At 33.0% G+C, this 20,584-nt stretch overlaps 11 protein-coding genes across 11 annotated transcripts; 6 read left to right on the top strand and 5 right to left on the bottom strand.

Annotated features, from left to right (window-relative positions):
- Positions 1-230: 230 nt before the first annotated feature.
- On the top strand, positions 231-632 carry TPHA0F02110 (uncharacterized protein; the record flags this gene model as incomplete). The annotated part of the gene is made up of 2 exons (XM_003686079.1): positions 231-294; positions 367-632. The coding sequence occupies 2 exons, from the start codon at positions 231-233 to the stop codon at positions 630-632; spliced, it is 330 nt and encodes a 109-aa protein (XP_003686127.1).
- Positions 633-1,027: 395 nt separating this feature from the next.
- GIM3 (tubulin-binding prefolding complex subunit GIM3) lies at positions 1,028-1,330 on the bottom strand (the record flags this gene model as incomplete). Its single annotated transcript, XM_003686078.1, has 1 exon — positions 1,028-1,330. One exon carries the CDS (start codon positions 1,328-1,330, stop codon positions 1,028-1,030), a length of 303 nt encoding a protein of 100 aa, XP_003686126.1.
- A 444-nt stretch (positions 1,331-1,774) lies between these two features.
- Positions 1,775-2,857, bottom strand: TPHA0F02090 (NAD(P)-dependent alcohol dehydrogenase; the record flags this gene model as incomplete). Its single annotated transcript, XM_003686077.1, has 1 exon — positions 1,775-2,857. The coding sequence occupies one exon, from the start codon at positions 2,855-2,857 to the stop codon at positions 1,775-1,777; it is 1,083 nt and encodes a 360-aa protein (XP_003686125.1).
- A 2,909-nt stretch (positions 2,858-5,766) lies between these two features.
- Positions 5,767-6,063, bottom strand: TPHA0F02080 (AN1-type zinc finger protein; the record flags this gene model as incomplete). Its single annotated transcript, XM_003686076.1, has 1 exon — positions 5,767-6,063. The coding sequence occupies one exon, from the start codon at positions 6,061-6,063 to the stop codon at positions 5,767-5,769; it is 297 nt and encodes a 98-aa protein (XP_003686124.1).
- Positions 6,064-6,693: 630 nt separating this feature from the next.
- On the bottom strand, positions 6,694-7,614 carry WSS1 (metalloendopeptidase WSS1; the record flags this gene model as incomplete). The annotated part of the gene is made up of 1 exon (XM_003686075.1): positions 6,694-7,614. One exon carries the CDS (start codon positions 7,612-7,614, stop codon positions 6,694-6,696), a length of 921 nt encoding a protein of 306 aa, XP_003686123.1.
- Positions 7,615-8,558: 944 nt separating this feature from the next.
- TPHA0F02060 (uncharacterized protein) lies at positions 8,559-9,455 on the top strand (the record flags this gene model as incomplete). Its single annotated transcript, XM_003686074.1, has 1 exon — positions 8,559-9,455. The coding sequence occupies one exon, from the start codon at positions 8,559-8,561 to the stop codon at positions 9,453-9,455; it is 897 nt and encodes a 298-aa protein (XP_003686122.1).
- A 422-nt stretch (positions 9,456-9,877) lies between these two features.
- On the bottom strand, positions 9,878-10,291 carry IGO2 (phosphatase regulator; the record flags this gene model as incomplete). Its single annotated transcript, XM_003686073.1, has 1 exon — positions 9,878-10,291. One exon carries the CDS (start codon positions 10,289-10,291, stop codon positions 9,878-9,880), a length of 414 nt encoding a protein of 137 aa, XP_003686121.1.
- Positions 10,292-11,667: 1,376 nt separating this feature from the next.
- On the top strand, positions 11,668-13,032 carry ECM14 (putative metallocarboxypeptidase; the record flags this gene model as incomplete). The annotated part of the gene is made up of 1 exon (XM_003686072.1): positions 11,668-13,032. The coding sequence occupies one exon, from the start codon at positions 11,668-11,670 to the stop codon at positions 13,030-13,032; it is 1,365 nt and encodes a 454-aa protein (XP_003686120.1).
- A 391-nt stretch (positions 13,033-13,423) lies between these two features.
- Positions 13,424-14,380, top strand: ASI2 (Asi2p; the record flags this gene model as incomplete). The annotated part of the gene is made up of 1 exon (XM_003686071.1): positions 13,424-14,380. One exon carries the CDS (start codon positions 13,424-13,426, stop codon positions 14,378-14,380), a length of 957 nt encoding a protein of 318 aa, XP_003686119.1.
- A 1,499-nt stretch (positions 14,381-15,879) lies between these two features.
- On the top strand, positions 15,880-18,849 carry TPHA0F02020 (uncharacterized protein; the record flags this gene model as incomplete). Its single annotated transcript, XM_003686070.1, has 1 exon — positions 15,880-18,849. The coding sequence occupies one exon, from the start codon at positions 15,880-15,882 to the stop codon at positions 18,847-18,849; it is 2,970 nt and encodes a 989-aa protein (XP_003686118.1).
- Positions 18,850-19,446: 597 nt separating this feature from the next.
- TPHA0F02010 (uncharacterized protein) lies at positions 19,447-20,334 on the top strand (the record flags this gene model as incomplete). Its single annotated transcript, XM_003686069.1, has 1 exon — positions 19,447-20,334. One exon carries the CDS (start codon positions 19,447-19,449, stop codon positions 20,332-20,334), a length of 888 nt encoding a protein of 295 aa, XP_003686117.1.
- Between the last annotated feature and the right edge of the window lie 250 nt (positions 20,335-20,584).

Below are 20,584 nucleotides of genomic sequence, written 5' to 3'. Positions count from 1 at the left end.
ATTTACTACTAATGCATAAATCATCGATGACTATATTGATATCATGCGCCGCTTTAACCCTTTATTTAATTGTAATAACTTCGTTCGGAGTTAGTACGAAGAAAATACAATCAATTTATATATAAGGGACTGATAATTAAAAATATCAATTTGTTGTATACCTGATTTATATTCAAGTTCTTTATTATATTAGAAATAAGATACTAATGTAAAATCAAATTTCACCCTCTATGAGAATTTCCCACTTTACATATACTGTGATTTTCAGCATTTTCCTGCTTATAAATGGGGTTTGTATGTGACTTAGATTTATTTTCTAACTAGAAAGTACTATTTTTACCTAATTAAATACTAACAAAACTCTAGGTGCATCTTCATATATATTGACCTTCAATGAACCGAGTGGTGATGTTATTGTACCAACATCATTTATGGATGATTTAAAGAGTATCATCAAAGAATTTGGAGGCAAAGTTACTCACGAATATACTTTGATAAGAGGCTTTACCATAGATATGTCTTCTTCCAACATATCTGGTTTGAAGTCGCGTTTAACAACAATAGGAAATGAATTCGGTTATTCTTTTAATATTGAACAAGATAGTGATGTGCATGCAATTGCTAATCACTAAAAGATCACAACGGCCCTGCCTTCATATATTCTGTTTACATAATATCGTTTATCAATCGATAAAGTTTACTGAAAACATTCAACTAAATGAAAGACGTATACCACTTTACAATTAACATTAAAATCCAAGGAGTACCAATTTCTTATCAAGTTTATTTGTATTGTATTCACTGATATCGAAAATCTATAAATAATATATATATATATATACATTAATATAAATATTTATTAGAACATTCATTCTGAATAAATATCTACAATAATCCTACCAATACTGCCTTAAACTGAACTTCCTGAATGTTCAAATGCTTGCTTGATATTAAGACATTGGATAAACAAAATATGCAATATTTTACTTCAACGATGAGGGTTTGAATAATATACAGATGTCTATAATTAACGTTCTAAATTAATGTTATCACCAAATTTAGCATACAGTAAAGATTTCAAGTCTTTGATTCTAGATGATATTTCCGACTCTTTACTTTCTAACTCTTCAATTTTTGCATCAATAGCTTCGATATCTTTTTCCAACAATTCTGTAACTTCAGATTGTTTTAATGATAAAAATAAGTCACCGACTTTGTAGCTGACCTTATCGTCTTCATCAATCAATTCAATTTCAAGCGAAACGTCATCCAAGTAATCCTTTTCTTGTTTCTCTCTAGACAATTCTTCATCAATTAAGTCCTTTCTCATTATTAGTTTGGAAAATTCATTAATATTTTGTTGATCTTCGTATGTCACTTGAACATTATTTTTTTACCGTCAGGGAGTAACTCCATTATTCGATGAGCTATATTTAATTGGTATTCTCTTGCTGTATTAAAGTTATTTAATTCTAATTTTAAGTTCAACTTTATATAAATGTGTTATATATATGCATCTATCTTTTATCTACAATTACATGAGTTCGTGCAGTGTGAATTTCCACAATTTAAGTTTTGAACAAACACTGTAATAAGAATGTTGATATAGTCGTCAACAACGATATTATAGTTTCACTGTATTAGCGTTTAATAGTTACGATTATATTTACTTATATTTCATTAACGGTAATAGTGACAGTAATCAATATAAACGATGTTTATTAAATCTACCCTCTATACAGTAATATGATGACGATACGAAATACGAAAACTCTTATTTAAATTCTTTGTCGAAACCAGTCAAAGTGAATCTATATCTAGCAGTACCCTTTTCCATTCTTTCAAAAGCTTCATTGACACCAGCTTCCCCGACTTGTAAGGTTTCAACCCATGGTTTGATATTCTTTTTAGATACTAAATCCAATAATTGAAGAATCTCCTTTCTTGAACCGATACCACTATTTTCAATGGAAACACCTAATAAACCAAGTGGGTTTAAGACGATCTTTTCACCGATTTCTGGAGCGCAAATAGAAATAATTCTACCGCCGATTCTCATAGTCTTAATCAATTCATCAATATCCAGCTGAGATAAAGAAGAAGAACAGATAACTAATAAATCAAAAGTATCCTTATATGTTTCAGACCAGTTTTTATCTTCAACAGTAGCAATGTAATGGTCAGCACCTAATTTTAGAGAATCCGCTTTCTTTGATTGAGTTCTAGACAAAGCATAAACTTCAGCGCCCATTGCTTTACCAAATAAAATACCCATATGACCAATACCACCAATACCAACGATACCGACCTTCTTTCCTGGACCAGCGCCACCGTTTAATAATGGAGCAAAGACAGTGACACCTCCACATAATAATGGAGCAGCCAGTTCAGATGGAATATTTTCTGGAATTGGGATAGCAAAATGTTCATGAACTCTAATGTGAGAAGCGTAACCACCTTGTGGGATATAACCATCAGCGTATGTTGGACCACCGTATGTCCAGATATTACCAAAACAGTAGTTTTCGTGGTCTTCCTTACAACGATTACAGTCTAGACAAGCCAAAGCTTGAGCACCAACACCTACTCTATCACCGACTTTGATACCGGTATTACATTTTGGACCGACTTTGACGACCTTACCAATAATTTCATGACCAACAACTTGGTTGTCCTTTACTGGACCCCAATGGGAAGCAGCACAATGGACATCGGACCCACAAACACCACATGCCTCAATTTCGATATCGACATCTCTATCGTCGAATTTCTTTGGTGGGAAAGAAATCTTCTTTGGATGAGTCCAATCTTTACCATCAGTGACGGCGATACCTTGGAATTGTTCTGGGTAAGACATCTTTTATTGTTTTAGTGTTTTATTTAGTGAAGAGAAATGAATACGTTGATAATCTTAAATATTCTTCGTACTTTTTTTCCTTTTTAATTTTTAAGGTAATGAATAAGAGGTCTTTTATCTGAGAGACAAACTGTAAAAAAAGAATAAATTGGTCCCTTCTTATACAAATTGGTTTAGCCCAAAATTTCTTATGATTTAGATAACTTCAAAGCATTAATCGAAATCTAAATTGTCCGTAGCTTTTAAAACGAATTCGCCAACATCTTTATGAGATATCTTAATTATTGCTTCTTATTCCAATCCTTCTGAAACTCTTATGCAGGAACTTTCTAGTTACCACATTACACACCTTATTTTTCTTTCACAAGAAAAGTAAAACATATTGAAACTGCGTAATTAAAGGTTACGTTTGTCGACTCAGCAGTGAAGTACGCGCTTATTATATTATATAATGCTTATCATCTCCGTGTTAAATCCGTTTATAATCCCGCTGTAAAACCATTTTAACATTATTAGCTACAGAACTTATGGCAGCATAACCAGATAAGCGCATAATTAACAAAAAGTTATCAGCTACTATGAAGGAAACGATTGATTAGTAATGGATATAATAATATCAATTGGGTCAACTGAGCATCAAGATGCTATGAAACAAAACGTTAAAAGGTCTTTAAGAGAATAGTGATATCTTTTTAATACTAGCGGTCCGTTACGAACGAAATAATATGTTTGTTTATACCGCAATCACTTAAATTTCTTCACTTTATCATGCAATAGATTCGCCATTTAAACGTTCCGCTTGATTGGATTTCGAAGTAATTCGACTTGTCTTATTTGCGAAAGGAAACAATTGCTTGGACTATAAAGATATATTTGAGTGATGATGAAAAAGATTTGCCTCTTAGCATACTACAGATTCTTGCATTCCAGTTTACGTCATGTAATATATGACATTACAATCATTTCTAAACTTACTACGTAGGAACAAGCAAGGGAGCGACAAAATCACATATGTAACTAACATAACTGTAAGCACACTATGTTATTTCATGAGAGTTTATCAACATTCAATAACTATTATCAGCCATGACTTCTAATGTGAAGAGACAAGTGATATGAATTGCACTGCCATATGAACTCTTCGATAATGTAATGTAACCCTCTCTTTCATGTCCATAGCTATAATAATTCTATTCAGAGCGAAAACAATTCTGGGATGGGGGAAATAGAGAGGGTACCTGGGCTTTTGCGCATGCACGTGCTAGAAAATGCATAATATTAACTCTCCGATGAGAAGATGACCTTAAAATAAGAAAAGTTGACCTTAAGTATAAGGTGAGCCACATGTGGGCGGAATTCCCTAATAAATCACAAAACATCTCATCAGGAAACGGAGAAGCATGCCAATCTCTATAATAATTAACGTTCATGTGGTTGTGCAAGGTCAACTTTACCGCTCCATCTTATTTATGAAGGTGTAGTAATAATCATACATACTATATTACTACAATGGCTGAATTAAATATAGTATCCTAGAGTAGATTTTGAGAGAGCCTCCCACGATCTCAGTTTAGTTACTTCAGGATTAATTAGTATCTGCTGCTTTATTATATTTCTTTAATGGTTTTTTATGTTAGAAAAACACTCTCTTAATATTAATATCAAGCGTATCATTATTGTTATCGAACGTTTTCTTTCTCATTTAGTAAGGAACAACATAAATGTTCCTAGATAGCCCTTTTAGAGCTTTTTTTTCTTATTGAAAGAAAGATTCGTTAAAGATAAACTTTTTGAGGGTGATAAAATGCTTCATCTGCTTCATTAAAGATAATCAGTTTCCATTTTTCATTTCTAAGTGTTCTGCAATTGCGAATATCAGCCATACCTGTCTAACATAATATATATGATATTTAGGACAGGAATAGAAAACCTGCTTTCACAACTGTATGTATTGCTAATATGTAACTATATAGGTAATCCATTTATCTGTGGCACGTTTTCAAACATGTTAATTTGCACATATGCAAACACATGCACACACACACATATATATATATAAATAGGTATAAAATATATATGTGTATTTGGTAGCTGGCTATCTCTTTATATCATCTAAAATGCGTTATTACAATTCTGGTGAAAACGTCTGCGGAGAGACAAAGCGACTCCAAATATAAATAACAACTTTAGGTACATATTCTAATATAAAATGAGTAATAAAAGAGAAAGTGAACAATTTTTATTGTTATCGAAACACTCAAGTGACGTTAGTAAATTGAGCAATAATGATAATTTTAATAAGTTAGACACACATAGTCCAGGTGACAAAAATAATAATAATGGATCCACATTTAAATGGTTATCAAATTTCTTTGGTAACTCGGTTTCAAGTTCGGGGCCCCGTAGAAATAGCGACATAGAACAACATCACGCAACACCAACATCATATGTCGCAAATACAATAAATACAAAAACTGAATTAGATAATTACTATAATAAAAAAACAAACATTTCCATTATAGCCATTATACATTTAATAACGACAATAAATCTAGAAGCAGTAGTATGAGTGAATCTTCAGATCTATTGAAGGAAGAAATAGAGAAAAGGGAAGTTCTCTGGTTACATTTAGCAAGTGACACACGTGAAATAGACATCGACATGTTCGATGATTCAAGTGACGAGGAAGATATTTGAAGTGTTAAGAGAACAAGTGTAAACTATCATATATGCATAAAAACCAGAAAATATAAAAAAAATCATTGTAAGTTCTTATTTTCAAATTTATTTATTTATCATTAAATATCAATAAATAATCCAGACGTTTGTTTCTATCCCGAAAATCCTCTAGTAAAATATGTACAAGCTAAAAATTAAATTTGCAGTTTTTACCATTATTCTTAGAAAATTCATGCATGGTTGACTCTTATATAGCCTTTTTCTGGAAGCAGAGTTTCAAAAAATGTCATTTTATGCTTCTTCTTGCTATGCTTCTTTTCTGCTGGTTTTTGTTCCTTCCTTAGATGTTCCTTTCTAATTTCTTCAAGCAACCAGGTACAGCGATGATCATCTTTAAATCTATGACTTGCACAGAAATCATTATTACAGTATGAACAATGAAATGGTAAAAAATCTATTTGTCTGCAAAATTGGCAATGTGAACCCACATCCAACATCCCCGTCTCTCGTTCAACGATTGTGCTCATATCTATGGGTTTTTTATTATTCTATTCTATTTATTATGATACCTTTTTACAATAGAAAATTAATTCTAAGAACTCAACTTTTATGCACAAAACATACGGTAAAAATAAAAGAGAAGACATATTCCGTTGCTTATTGAACTTCTTAGTTCTTATATAGCACTTGCTTTGGATGAAAGTTATTAACATTACGGCTTAAAATTTGCCACATCAAGCCACTTTATTTTAAAGTTGCTGAAAGTTTATCTATTATTTCCACTTTCATTTAATCGATCATTAGTAAGTGTCATAAAATCTCAGCCTTGTTTGTTCTTCTAGAATGTCTTACAAATTATTCTTGGTTTCCGATTTCAGATCATCGGTGGCGCTAATTAAAAATTTAAATTTAAAAAATCAAAAATAATCTCGGGGAAAGACCCTGAAGTTCTCTACCGGTAAGATAAAAAATAAATTAGTGAAATGCTGACAAAGTTAATAACGAAGGGGGGAGACTCACTAAATCATCACTGATCACCAGTTGGACGAAGTAAAGAGAACAAGGCAAATAATGCAGGACTCAACATCCGTTATTATTAATTCAACAAATGAATAATGATATTGAGACGCGAATCTATGGAATTTATTGTATTGAAGCTAGGTTAAGTCAATTATTTCAATATCCGCATCATCATTCTTTTTAGGTTTCTTTATATTTTTTTCAACTTGTTCCTCTTTGGATCGTTTCCCACTTTGATCGGTAACAGTGCCTTCGCTTTCACTTTCACTGTCAGTAAGGACGTAAACTTCCGTTAACTCACCTTGTTCAGGTTGTTCTATATCTATAGAATGTCCCTCCCCACAAGATAAATTATCTTTGAATCTTCTTTCAGCTGCAATAGCTGCCATTTCTTTAGCACTTTTGGTGTTCACAACATCTATTCTTCTACCATTATTTGTATAACTTCCTAGTACTTTACCATTTGTAAAGTTTACATTATTTATTCTCTTCGTCCTAACAAGTTTTTCATTTACTCTATTGTTTTTAGACCCACCAATGAAGTCCATAGAGGGAGCCCCTAATTTAGCTCCAGTCCCAACAAAGTGATCATAAAGATTTTGTTGTTCAATAACCCATTGTCTAGCAGCTAGATTATCTAATTTACTATAGAAGTTTTTGTCATGTGGTCCAAAAATATTATGTGTCAGTTCATGCAACATGGTTCCCATTATAGATTCTCTAGGTAAAAATTGGAACTCATCATACGGACTTCTTAACCTCAACATAATCTTAGCCCCGCGATTGACATTCATTCCTAACAGTCTCTTATCTTTTGGATAAAATTCTACCAAATCTTTAACTGCGAACTTGTTCTCTTTCATTAGATACGATACTCTATGAGCTATATCTTTTAAAATTTCAAGAGCATATTCTTTATCTGGGTTTCTCTGTAAAACAGCTACTCTCTCGATATGTGGGTTTTTATGTTGTATAGTCACTTCATTTTTTTTGACTCTTGTTTGATGTTCTGCTTTATACCTTCTTCTTTTTTTATTTAGATCACCATTCACCACCATACCATGCAGCCCATCAACTTGTGATAAGATAATTTCCCTCTTTCTTTTTTAGATGTATTCAAAATACAACTAGCATAAAAACTGTATGTTTATATAGCAAAGTGTGTATATGTTCTAAACCATTACATAGGATTTAAACAACTAATGTGAATAGACGAATGCCTGATTAGATATATTAAGAGTGTATTTTATATCTCATCGCCAACATTAGAGTTCCACGCATTACCCTGATTCACTGTTACTATATTATTCCTGAGTAAAAGATAAGTCAAACGTCTCATACTGAGAGTAGAAATAGTACTCGTAGCACAATTCAGAGAGTATATCTCACATTAAGCAAACTATTAATCAGACTATATACAATTACATTGATGAACGAGAGTATCGCCCATGGCTACTCCTCCTAATTGCTTTATTAATCGTACTCAGCCAAATATAAATAATTTTAATTCAAGTCGCCATAGATCATCGTAGTGCAATGAAAGCATATTTTCCCAGAACTATTTTCTTTAAAGATCAGTAAGTATTTAATATCTTCAATCGACCGTTATATTGCTTTATATGATTTTGATCAATTCTTCTTTTCCTAAAGTACGATGAATTGGAATTTTTGAATATTTTTTCAAAAAAATTAAATTCCATACTTTTTCCAATTTTATTTTGCTAACAATACCCGTAGAATACCCTGTTTAACAGTGTGAAGAAACCTTATTAAAAGTATGGATACACGCTATGTATGGTCAATAAGAACAGTTATATATAGACTCTTCTTTGTATATAAGGAATAGATCTAGAGATTCTGCAATCTTCTATATTTACTTAAAATGGTTTCCATTTATATAACATATTGTTTACGGCTTATCTGTTTATATCCTGGTTTTCTTTTTCTTTTCAATTGTAATATAGATAGATAGCTGCATAGAAATCAATAAATAAATTCCATCATGGCTAAAAAGAAATCTAAAAATAATTCCAAGAATACTCCAACTGGACCAGACATCCCTGTTGGCACATCGAATAGTAATATCAATAAATTACTTAACAAAACAAAGGGTGCTATTCCAAGGGTTGAATCCTTCACTAACTTGACTAAACCTGCATTGTTTTCAATTTATGATGATGATATTATTAAAATTGAAGATACCATAAATGAAGAACAAAAAGCTAATGATATAGAGTTCACTAACCATGCTAAAAAAGATGAAGAACCTTATATCCCAATGATAAATGAAAATATTTTCCTTACTGAGAAATTTAAGAAAAAATCTTTGACAGGTAAAATATTCCATATTATTTTTGTTTTATCTATGCTTTCATTAAGTGGTATTTGTTACCATGATTTATCAAGAAATCTCCACGATAAACATTTGTTGCATCCTGATTTAGCCGCAAGACCGTTACTTGTATTAACTGAATTTACGAAGTATATTTCACTTGGCTTAGTTCCAGATTGGGCTTGTTTCTCATTGGAAGGTATAATATTCGGTTTATTAATTCCATTCTTATATACAATCTTAAACGTTTCACCAAGAGCCCCATCCAATTCTTCTGTCATTAGAAGTATTAATGCTATGCTGGGTGTTATTTTTGGTATCAGAAGAGTTGAATGGTCTTCTTCATTACAGGCTTCTGGTGCTTGGGCATTATTAAACGTCATTATGTGGTTATTCTTTGATGGTACTTTGTCAATGCTACTTCCTTGTTCTGGATTAGGTATAATCAGTTGTATTATTGGTTATCAAAACATTGAAGATGTTTCACAAGCTCTATTTTTCATGGATTTTTATTTCTTAGGATTTATGTTATTCGGTAAAATCGGTATTTACTTGTTATCTTTTTAACTAATAATATAAATGTATATATTGATGTATTTAAATATAATTTAGTATGAAAATATTTTTATGCAATGATGATTTTTTATTTCTAATTCTTAATTCTTATAATTTACACAGCTTCAATAATAGTCATTAAAAAAGCACACCGCATGGAAATGTAAAGAGTGGCATTGTTAATGCTACCAATTGCCTTCTGCACAATAAACTTAAAAGCAATTGAACCGGCATTCCATTGACAATGCACCTAAATCTGTATAAACTGTTTCATTACTAGTTACAGCGCTGCATGTGCTCAAAAGTTGCATAAATATTACTACACTTTATCAACCCATTTTCCATTGATGATCTTTGTATTTTTTTTATATAGCTTCCATAGACGTTACTATCAAACCTGCACGGGTTTAATATCGAGTCAACTTCATTGCAGTTTATTTGTTTGGTGACTTTGGTGGTGGACCACTAGATATACTTCCTTGTCTAGCTACGGTGTCGTTGTCAGTGCCGGTACTAGTGCTCATTCTTCTCCGTATTATTGATTCCCTTAACCCACTAGGATTTGTTACAGGCAAAGTATTTGTACTATTTAGATTCGAGTTCATATCATCTTTATGAAGCAAACCTGCTTTTTTCAATGCATAATCCCCACTATCGAAATATTTTCTTTCTTGCATGTTATGTTTGAATAAATCTCTTTTTGAGGGTAGTTTCCCATATAGTTTGTAAAGTTTCAATTCTTCAGGAGTTAATTTGGAAAGTGGGACTCCATCAGCTTCAGCGTTTTTTAAGTTCTCTGAACTGTTTGTTGGTGAAATACCCGTGTCATTAAATGTTGTTGGATTCATGTTTATATTTGTGAATTTTCTTTGTTGAATATCTTTCTAAGAAAACGGTTCAGAATCTAGTAAACAATAGAGAAAACTAAAAAATACACAAAACAAAAAGATGCATTACCTTTATATATAAAATGTGTCTTATAAGAGAATCAATTACAAATACCGGAGCTGTACTAAACTTTATTATAAAGTTGTTTCCTTCCTTATAGCATGATTATATTATTATAGTGCTTTGACGATTTTGAATATGATATATTTTATTTTTTTCTTGGTTCTTTCCTGCACTAGTAGCGTCTCCGCTCTTTGGAAAAGACCAAAAAGACCAAAAAAGAAGCCAGCGAACAAGAGAAACGCCATGAGGAGAGACGTACTGCTTAAACAAAAATGGCACAGTTTCTAATTAACATAGAGGATTAAAGACAAAGAAGACTAAAGAACGCTTAATCCGTCGATGCTATCTCTTCTTCACATAGAGATAACCAACGTTATGTCTGTATTGTTTCCAAATAAAGATTAACAGATGAATGGTTAGTTGATACAATTAACCGGAAATGAAGACATCCTTGACTACCCATTATATAAGTATATACATTTGTGCAGCGAAGAATGTACAATTGTATGTATCAAGAACTCTTGATACATACAAGCCTCCCCTTCTTGCTCTTGCTGCCTCTCTTAACAAGCTATAGTCTCTCAGAATCTCAATCATATCTTGAGTCTAGTGATCTGTCTATCATAACCATTCTTTCCCCTCTTTCAAACACAATTCAAAGCCTTTATATTCCAATATACTCTTCTGTTCATATATTCGTCCTTGTCGTTGTTGCGTGTGGGATGGGGGTCGGCTGAGAGGGTAGTGACACACACATACATACAAAAACTGAGAGAAACTAACAAGTTTGTGGCAATCAAAACCGTGCAGGTGTACGATCTCTGAAATTCCGTTTTTCGAAGAAGAGACAGCCATTAACGTAGAGAGACCAATAATATACTATGCGCTTGACTTCTTTGGGTGGTCTGTCAAACTCAAGGTTCTCTCACCTTCTCTTCCCTTCCCTCTCGAGCTTACTACTTGCATCATCAATTGATTTTGTGTTTTATGAAAAAGGAAAAGAAGAGGATGGGTCGGGTAATTAGTTTATTTGAAATTTGTTCAAAAATCAATTATGCATATTACTTGATGCTGCTTACCTTCCATTTGGGGAACAGAGTTCTTATTAAATGGTTTTATGTATTTATTTGGTTTTATAGAAATACAAATCGAATTATGTTACTCAAAAAATAGAATAAGACAATATTTTATTCATTGAAAAGCTCGTCTGTTGGTGTTTGGCTTCACGGTTCAGATTCAGTGCCAAAACAAAATAAAAAATTACAAAGCGTATATGGCCAGGAGGATGATTCCGTTGTTTTACTTTTTGGTTTCAGTTGTAGGTCTGATCAATGTTGCATTGGCAAGTAATGACGGTGTAGGAAAGGGGGTTGTTGGGTATGATTCTTATAAAGTTTATAGGTTTTACAAAAATAATGGCACAGGCGATCTGATAAAAGATATGGTTCTCCCCTTAACTGATGATTTTAATGTTTGGACACACAATAAGAACTTTATTGATATAATGATAGCGAAAGAAATTAATCTAGAAAATGCTAAGGGAATTGAAAACTATAATTATGAAGTTATGATTGAGGATGTATATACAGCAATCTCGGAGACTGTACCTAAAAAAAATGAAAACCGTAATAATAATGATATCAACCATCAACAAGAATCTTTTGATGTGGGAAAAATTAATATGGACAATTTCTTCTTTAAAGAATACAGAGATTTAGAGACAATTTATGTATGGTTGGATCTATTGAAAAGAAGTTTCCCAGATTTGGTAAATATCGAAACCGTTGGAGAAACTTTTGAAGGAAGAGAAATGAAAGCTGTTCACGTCTCTGCAAACAATAGAACAATGAATCCAAATAAAAAAACAGTAGTAATCACAGGTGGTGTGCATGCAAGGGAATGGGTAAGTATTTCCACTGCTTGTTGGGTTTTATATCAACTACTAGCAAGATATGGTGTCTACAGAAAAGATACTAAATATTTGAATGCTTTAGATTTTTTAATCATACCAGTATTTAATCCAGATGGCTATAAATATTCGTGGACAACCGACCGTCTATGGAGAAAAAACAGACAGAATACGTATTGGCCAAATTGTTACGGTGTTGATATTGATCACTCTTTTGATTATAATTGGGTTTCTAATGACAACTTCCCTTGCAGTGAAGATTATAGTGGAGAAAAGCCATTTGAAGCTTTAGAAGCATCTTCTTGGAATAATTATTTAAACACCACAAAGGGTGAATATCAAATTTATGGCTATATAGATTTACATTCATATTCACAAGAGATTTTATACCCGTATGCCTACTCTTGTGAAGCTGTTCCTCGTGATTTGGAGAATTTAATAGAATTATCCTACGGCTTGGGAAAAGCAATGCGGAATAAAAATGGTAAAAAATATCAAGTTTTATCAGCTTGTCAAGATCGTGGCTCCGATTTAACACCAGGTCTTGGTGCAGGTTCAGCCTTAGATTACATGTATCATCATAGAGCACACTGGGCATTTCAATTGAAATTACGTGATACTGGTCGTCATGGATTTCTATTGCCATCAGATCAAATCACTCCAGTGGGGAAGGAGACATATGCAGCCATTAGATATTTTTGCGACTTTGTCTTGAACCCAGATTTATAATATGAGATTGGTGATTTATATGTAAATTAAATTATATATTCGGTTAATAGCAAATAAATACTTTGAATAAAATATATACGTTTGTCACTCAAAAATTTATGTTGTTTGAGAAAGGGACTACTTGGTTTGCTTTTTCAAAAATTTAGGGAAGGCTTTTTACATGATCGCCGGGAAATTTGGATTCAGGACGGAAGTACTCTAAGAGAGCAACGTTTAAAAAAATCAGTAAATTTAAATAATGCGATATTTAAAAAATGCAGAGTGAATTACTAATGAGAATATATAATTTAATAATAGTTAACTGATTCACAAACACAAACACATATATATAGGTATCTGTGAGCAAGACATAGCAAATTTACATTACATACAACACAGAAGTGGTACAACCATGGATGAATACACTTTTAATAGCGATTTTGAAAAATCAAGAAGCAACACCCCAAACGTCGATGAGCATTTAATTAATGACAACGGTAATAATGACGACGAACTATATGAACAATTTGTTAGAGAATCCAATGCATTGAGAATAAGAGAGGAAGCGCAGGAGACACAGCAGACGCAGGAAGAGTTCCAACGAGAACTGGAAGACACAATACACGATATATTACGAGATATAGATAGCGGGCTGCAGAATAGTTCAAATACCCAACATCGTATTGTGATTACTGCCAATACCAACAATAATGAAATAATCGAATTGAATAATGATAATTTGCATAATGTTAATAATCATCCACTTAACGTACATAACAGACGCTCGCCTTTCGAAGGTGAAAGAAGACCATTTCTAAGAACTTTTCTACGAAATCTATTAGTATTAGATTATTTTGTCATACTATTATTATTTCCATTTTCATTATATAACATTTTGAAAAGTGGATTCAGTATAATGACATTCTCTGAGAATGATTTTGTTCAAGAAATGCTTTATTATTTAAGTGATGTTCAAGTGTTCAGCGAGAACTATAAATCATTGCTAATTTATAAAGAAATAAATTTGGGATTACTTGGAAAATTCCATAATATAATGATCTATTATTCATCACCGTTGATTACAACTGTAATGTCATTTTTGAAGAGACATGCACATAAAGTATTTACAAACAAAGCGATAAACATGAATTTCAAAATCCTGATAATGAATGTATACTCTAAGAGTATTAAGATGATTACACTCACAATGTATTTTATATATGGATTTGGAGGTACAATATATTTATTAGCAGCTGGATTTTTTTTCTTATTATGTTTTACAATTTCAGTAGTAAGAAGGTACAAAGGCGTGCATAGAATAATCTCCAAGAGTGTAGAGAGTGTATCGCATTTGCCAGGCGTCTTTTAAATAATGTCATAATATGTATATATATATTTATAGCAATGGAACTTGTTTTGACATAATCTATTACTAGCACGATCAATCTTATGAGAAACTGTACAATCAGTAACAGCCTGGAGCTTATATACGCCCAGTCTAAGCATCAACCCTCCATTGTATCCAACATATTAGGGTGAAAAATCAAGCGCTGAAGAGAAAGATACAATCGACTATTTGCCTGTGGACCCAGAGCACGTGATATATGCAGTCATCTGCGCACCTAGGTATAACTGACCAGAAGGGAGGTTGTGGGTCAAAATTCTTGCTTGACGGAACAAATAGTATATGTGTATACCGGAACACACTGATGTGAGACAAACCAGGTTATGAATTTTATTCCCAAAGTGGACAGTTGGCTAAAGGGGTCAAAAATATGAAATAAATAATCCGGGGGAGAACCGACCGAGGGAGCGCGAGATAGAGAGACACTGCGTACGCGAAGGTCAACTTTCGCGTACGCGCTACCCGGCGATGTGACTCGCTCGCCAATAGACACACGCACTCACACACACGCCACTTCTTCCAGGCTAAAGTCTGTCGTCTCATGACTACCCGCCCTCCCATTCACGGACGCTAGAACTCCATGCACAAAAAACACAAACAACCGCCAATTCTGTCCCCCACATCCAACTTTACCCGATCCGTAGGCGAAAATGGCCCAAGTAGGTAATTTAGTCTTTTACTCTCGTTTCCAACCCCCTCGCCCCCCTATTTCTCCTTCTACTTCTTTCCTCCGTCCCCACCGTTTGTACCGTACCGTAACACGATAAGCCAACCATCCCATTAGCAACAGCACACCGCCACAACACAAGCAAACTGACGCACAAATCAATTCAAGTGCAGTCCCTTGCCTTCATTCATCTCATCGCTGACAGTTCGACAGAGCAGATAGAGCAATAGAAGAGAGATAGACGGCAAATAAATCGATTGATTTAACCGGTGGTTACTGTCAAGATAATCGTTGATCGTCGGTTTACAGTGCGATATTCATTCATTATGGTAAGGACTTCCTAACATAGGTCAAAGCATTGCTAAAATGGCTGGTACGAATGATGTGGTTTCAACATCGTGTCAAAATATACCCCATATTAATTCGAATAACTGCACCATTCGGATATTTAAACATCTGGATTATTACTTAAGTTGTCAATCGTCATGATTTAATATATTCATATATTTAGAAGTATTTTTGGAACGCTACTGAGATTTGCGATTTGTATGGGGTTTTAGTTACGCATACACTTCCTTCTTATTTTAGGCCATTCGACTATCGGGCTACTAGGTTCGGTAACTATACATTCCACATTCTTATATAAACACCCATATATAACTACAAGCTGAGGGAACTGAGGAGAGTGAGAGTGAGAGTGAGAGTGTGAGAAGAGAATAAGTCAATGTGTGAAACACAAAAACCATAAGACACAACACAACACGTAATAACCTAAGATAACACATATTATCATATAATGACAATGCTGCAGAATTTAAGGAAAAATTTAAATACTTCTAAGAAGGATAAAACCCAGCTGTGTGGTAAGTTTGAAGGTATAAACACAACTCATGGTGACCATGGTCATGCTTTGAATAATAAAAATGGTACTACTCTCTATAGAGACATATATTTTGATGAGATAGACCTCGGGTCAATGAGAGCAATGCCAAATAAATTCGATTCTTCCGGTACTGTTTCTGGATCAACCTCAATAATGAATTTATCTCTGACGACTTCGAATGGTAGTAACGGTACAAACAATAATATTAGAACTGTCGGCGGCAATAGCAATAAAGAAGCTAACTATATATTCGGAGAAAAATTAACAAAATGCATAACTGATGATGAGTCTGATCATCAAAATTATGATCTTTCAAAACGGAAGTATTTCACAGATATCCCTGCATTAGAAAATTTAGAGTTCTATAATCATAAAGAAAAGGGTAAACGTAATCATAGAGCAAATGACAACCAGAATTTGTTTGATAACCATCACTCATTCATACAAGATATCACAAACGATAAACAAACTGAACTGCTAAGGTATTTAGAACCATGTAAGGGTGTATACCCACCTAGTTATGATGAGGTTAATGCAAACAAATTGGTAAGGTTCCCTATTTATGAACATACATTGCCTTGCAGCGCTTCGGATATGCCGCCCACGTATGAAGCGACAATAGATAAGTTAACAATTGCATCCGTTAAGTTTGAATGGACTTCTCCATTTGATAAGATTAAGAATCCAATATGGAAAAATTTTATAGTAGAGTTGAATTCAACCCAATTGAATTTTTACGAACTTGACAAGACCCTAACATTAGATATTTCAAATTATACCAATAATCTTCCAGAACATGATGAAAATCCAAACAATAATTTAACGCAAGGATCAAGTTCAATATCGTCTGCCTCTTCAACATCATCATCTTCTTCTAAACACGGATATTTCAAGTTTGGAAACATATTTAACACAACGCCAAAGTCAACTTATGTCTTCAATAAACGTGATAGAGATAGAATAGTCGATACAGTTTCAAAACATAAGCCAAGATATTTAAATTATAAAAATTTATTCAAAAGTTATTCGTTGCAGTTTGGTAAACTTGGCTTACCTGTCGATTACCCACATATGTTGAATGGTTTAAGGTTGAGGTTGGAAGGCGAACAATGTTTACTTAATTTCCCCACAACTGATGATGTGATTTTATGGATAATGTATCTTGAAGTGGGGATCAGCATATCTTTAGATCTGGATTTAAGACAACCACCAAACTACAGAATCGTACCGAGAAGGTCTAGGTATGAAAATATCCACACAGACAATTTAAGTGGGAATTTAGGAATAAATGAAAATGCCTCTATAAATAGTCTAATGACAACATCATTAGGTGACGCCACAAATAATTATAATGGAACCAATAGAACATTCAGATCAAACTCTGTGTCGACTACGTCATCAGTAGTCAGCTATGGTGAATCGGTAAGAAGCCAAAATGGAAGAAGATTCAGTAATGCATCCATCAGCACTGAAACTAGTAATTTACTAGCTCCCACAATTTCACATAATATAAACCTAAGAAATAGCAGTATAGGGGGGTTACCTATAAACTATGCAAATGTTCCTTCTAATATTAGTAACAACACGATCCATAGGGACATGCTATCATTGGAAAAAACTGTATCGAACAACAAAGGAAGAAACTGTTTATTAAAGGATTCTGCAAATACTGGTTCCTGCTACAATTCATTAACAGGGAGGACGTCTGAAGATCACAACAACAATAAAAACCATAACATAGGTGGAAAACTAAAAGCACTATTCAAAGCTACCGATGAGCATCTACCGGGCGAACATAATGGAAATTCGAAACCTTCATATCCAGATAATAATTTACATGTTATACTTACCGATTATTCAAACAATGAAACTGGTTTAGCTCAAAGAACATTCAATCAAAACAAGATACCTCCAATTAGACCTCATGTTAGGAGGTATTCGAATACCATCGATCCTATTCACAATGATATTCATACAGTGTCTGAGTTTGGGTTAATGTCACCATTACATGAAATGTCGACAAATAGTTCTCATGCAAGTCGTTTACGTGCTGAACCATTATCAATTTCTGAAGATTTTTATGACATTAACGAAATAAATATGCTATCAAGAGAGACCACAAATAATTCAGATTTCACACAAGGGTTGTATTACACCACAACAAATCCAGATAATGCATCACTTTGGAGATCAAGGAGTCACTCTATTGCAGGCCAAGAACAACACAAGGCCTCTCTTTCTCAGAGTACTATAGAACACCAGAGGGGGTTTTCTGACAACAATCATCTGAAATGCCCAACAAATGCTATTAATCCCAATAATCCTAATAATTACACCAATAGTTCTTTGGTAAGTCATGATACCCGTCATACTGAACTAGCTAATTTCAACAATGAGAGCAGTCTTTCTGAACAGAATTCAGTTTATTCTGCTAGTGAATTTTCTGATAAGTTCATCAGAACTAGATCACACTCTATTAGCAGCACATTATCATATTTACATAACACAGAAGATTATGACGATCCTTCTGATATGGATAAGAAATGGAAACCAAAGGGAATATACATTTCAAGAAGAAAATTTATAAGAGATACATTAAGATGCATAAAGCCTTTAACTGACGAAACAAGATGGGTTGGAAAAGCAGTTTGTAGATGTACTGATAAGCCTAGAAACCAGTATAAATTACAAGAAATACAGTATGGTGAAGTTAAATCGAATAACCTTTTCCAAACTGAAAGTAATGTTGTTTCGAAACAACACAATGAAGAAAACGAATATGATAACAATTATCGAATCAAAAACCACTTTTTAAAGCTTTTGATTGTAGGTAAAAATAATTTTAAAACAAACGTATCAGCTGTTTATAAAATGAATACTTGATGTTATAAGTAGCATCTAAGTTTGTTATATAAATATTTATTCTCAATACCTATAGTTATAATCTAATATTCAAATAATTATCGCATACAATTCATACTACTAATAATATAATGGTAATGCTCTTCTAAAAACAGATGTATTCACTAAGCTCTACTACTTATCTAAATTGAGTAACTGATTTCTACCTGTAACCCAGATATCTTAACAACGTTTGTAAACATTTGTCTCAGTCTCAAACATATATACATTTCTTAATTCTATTCAATTTCTCATTACTCTCAAAATAACAAGTCAACAATTTTAATATTTTGAAAAATTACTATAGTGGAAAAGTTCGATCTCTGAAAAATTAAACGTATTTTTACAAGGAATAGTAACAAAATTATATCAAAATAATACTTCGATTTAATGTTAATTAAATAAAAACGTATAATATTTGTCTCAAACAATGTTTTAATTATTATAGTTTCATTTAGAATTTACAAATTGTTTTTATTATTATTTAATTTTAATCTTGTTTACAGTTCGTTTATTTTTCACTCTGATAAAGATAAGGGCTAATTGTCATATTGATACGAAAACACATATACATAAAAAATGGCTATTAGAACAAGGAAAGCGCAACCCTCAGGTAGGTCTGCAAAAAGAACAACATCTGTTCCTAAGAAAGCATCTACTCTGAAATTAAGTGAAAGAATAACGGCCAATACTTCTAAGGCCAAGAAGTCAAAGAATGCTACTACTGAGAAAAAAGATGCTCTAGGTTATTTGACTATGAATGGTAAATTGGTCAATGCCAACGACATTGGTGTTAAACTAAGAATGGCAGGTAAGCAACCGGCTGCTTCTCAAGATCCAAAGGCTTCTCCAGCTAAAACTAAAACTAAAAAAGCAACAGCTGTGACAACCGCTTCAAAAAGACAAGCTGTTACGAACTCTCAACAAACTAGAATAAAAAAATCACTTAACGCCATAGCTAGCAAGAATCTACCCGGGAATGCTAGAAGGTCTAAAAATATCATTACTACTACTTCTTCTGGAAGAAGAACAAGAACGATCAACCCAAAGAGCATTAGACAAGCTATTACCAATAATAGAACAAGAGTAGCGGAAGTTATAAAAAAGCGTGTTACTAAGAATACAAGAAATAAAGATCAGTATTTCAAGGCTGGGTCTAATTACAATCAATTAATTATCAACACTGATATCGATAACAGTGACAAGATCTTGATTTTTTACAACCTTGCACTTGGTATCAAACAAGATAGTCTGAAACAAATTATCGAAAGACTATCTGGTATCTCAATCAAGAAGGTTAGAGTGAAAGATTTAGCCACCGGTTCCTCTACTGCCCAAGTGTGGCTATCTAATCCAAATATTCCTGATTTAGAAAAAATTAGAACCCAATTCGATTCTGCTTTAGTCGATGGTAGAACTATCCAAGTTTTATTATCTTCCGAGTCTACTCGTACTTTAGTATATTAAGATCAAATGCTGAACGATGATTTCTAGCCTACAATTCATTAATGTGGAATTTTAAAATGAATTTAGATGTAATAATTTTGTATAGTTAGGAGATAACTAAATTTATATGAAAGACAGAAATAATATAATAACAATAGATTATTAAATATCAACAATATTTACCATATAAATTAATGTCAGTATGCAACTTTGCATATTTGATCTCTTATTATGTTCCTTCAATAAATGCTAAATAATTCCATATGAACCT

This window comes from Tetrapisispora phaffii, chromosome 6 (genome assembly GCF_000236905.1).
Source record: "Tetrapisispora phaffii CBS 4417 chromosome 6, complete genome".
NCBI classification, from domain to species: domain Eukaryota; kingdom Fungi; phylum Ascomycota; class Saccharomycetes; order Saccharomycetales; family Saccharomycetaceae; genus Tetrapisispora; species Tetrapisispora phaffii.
The sequence above is the reverse complement of the archived record's forward strand: the minus strand, read 5'-3'. Positions and strand labels throughout refer to the sequence as shown.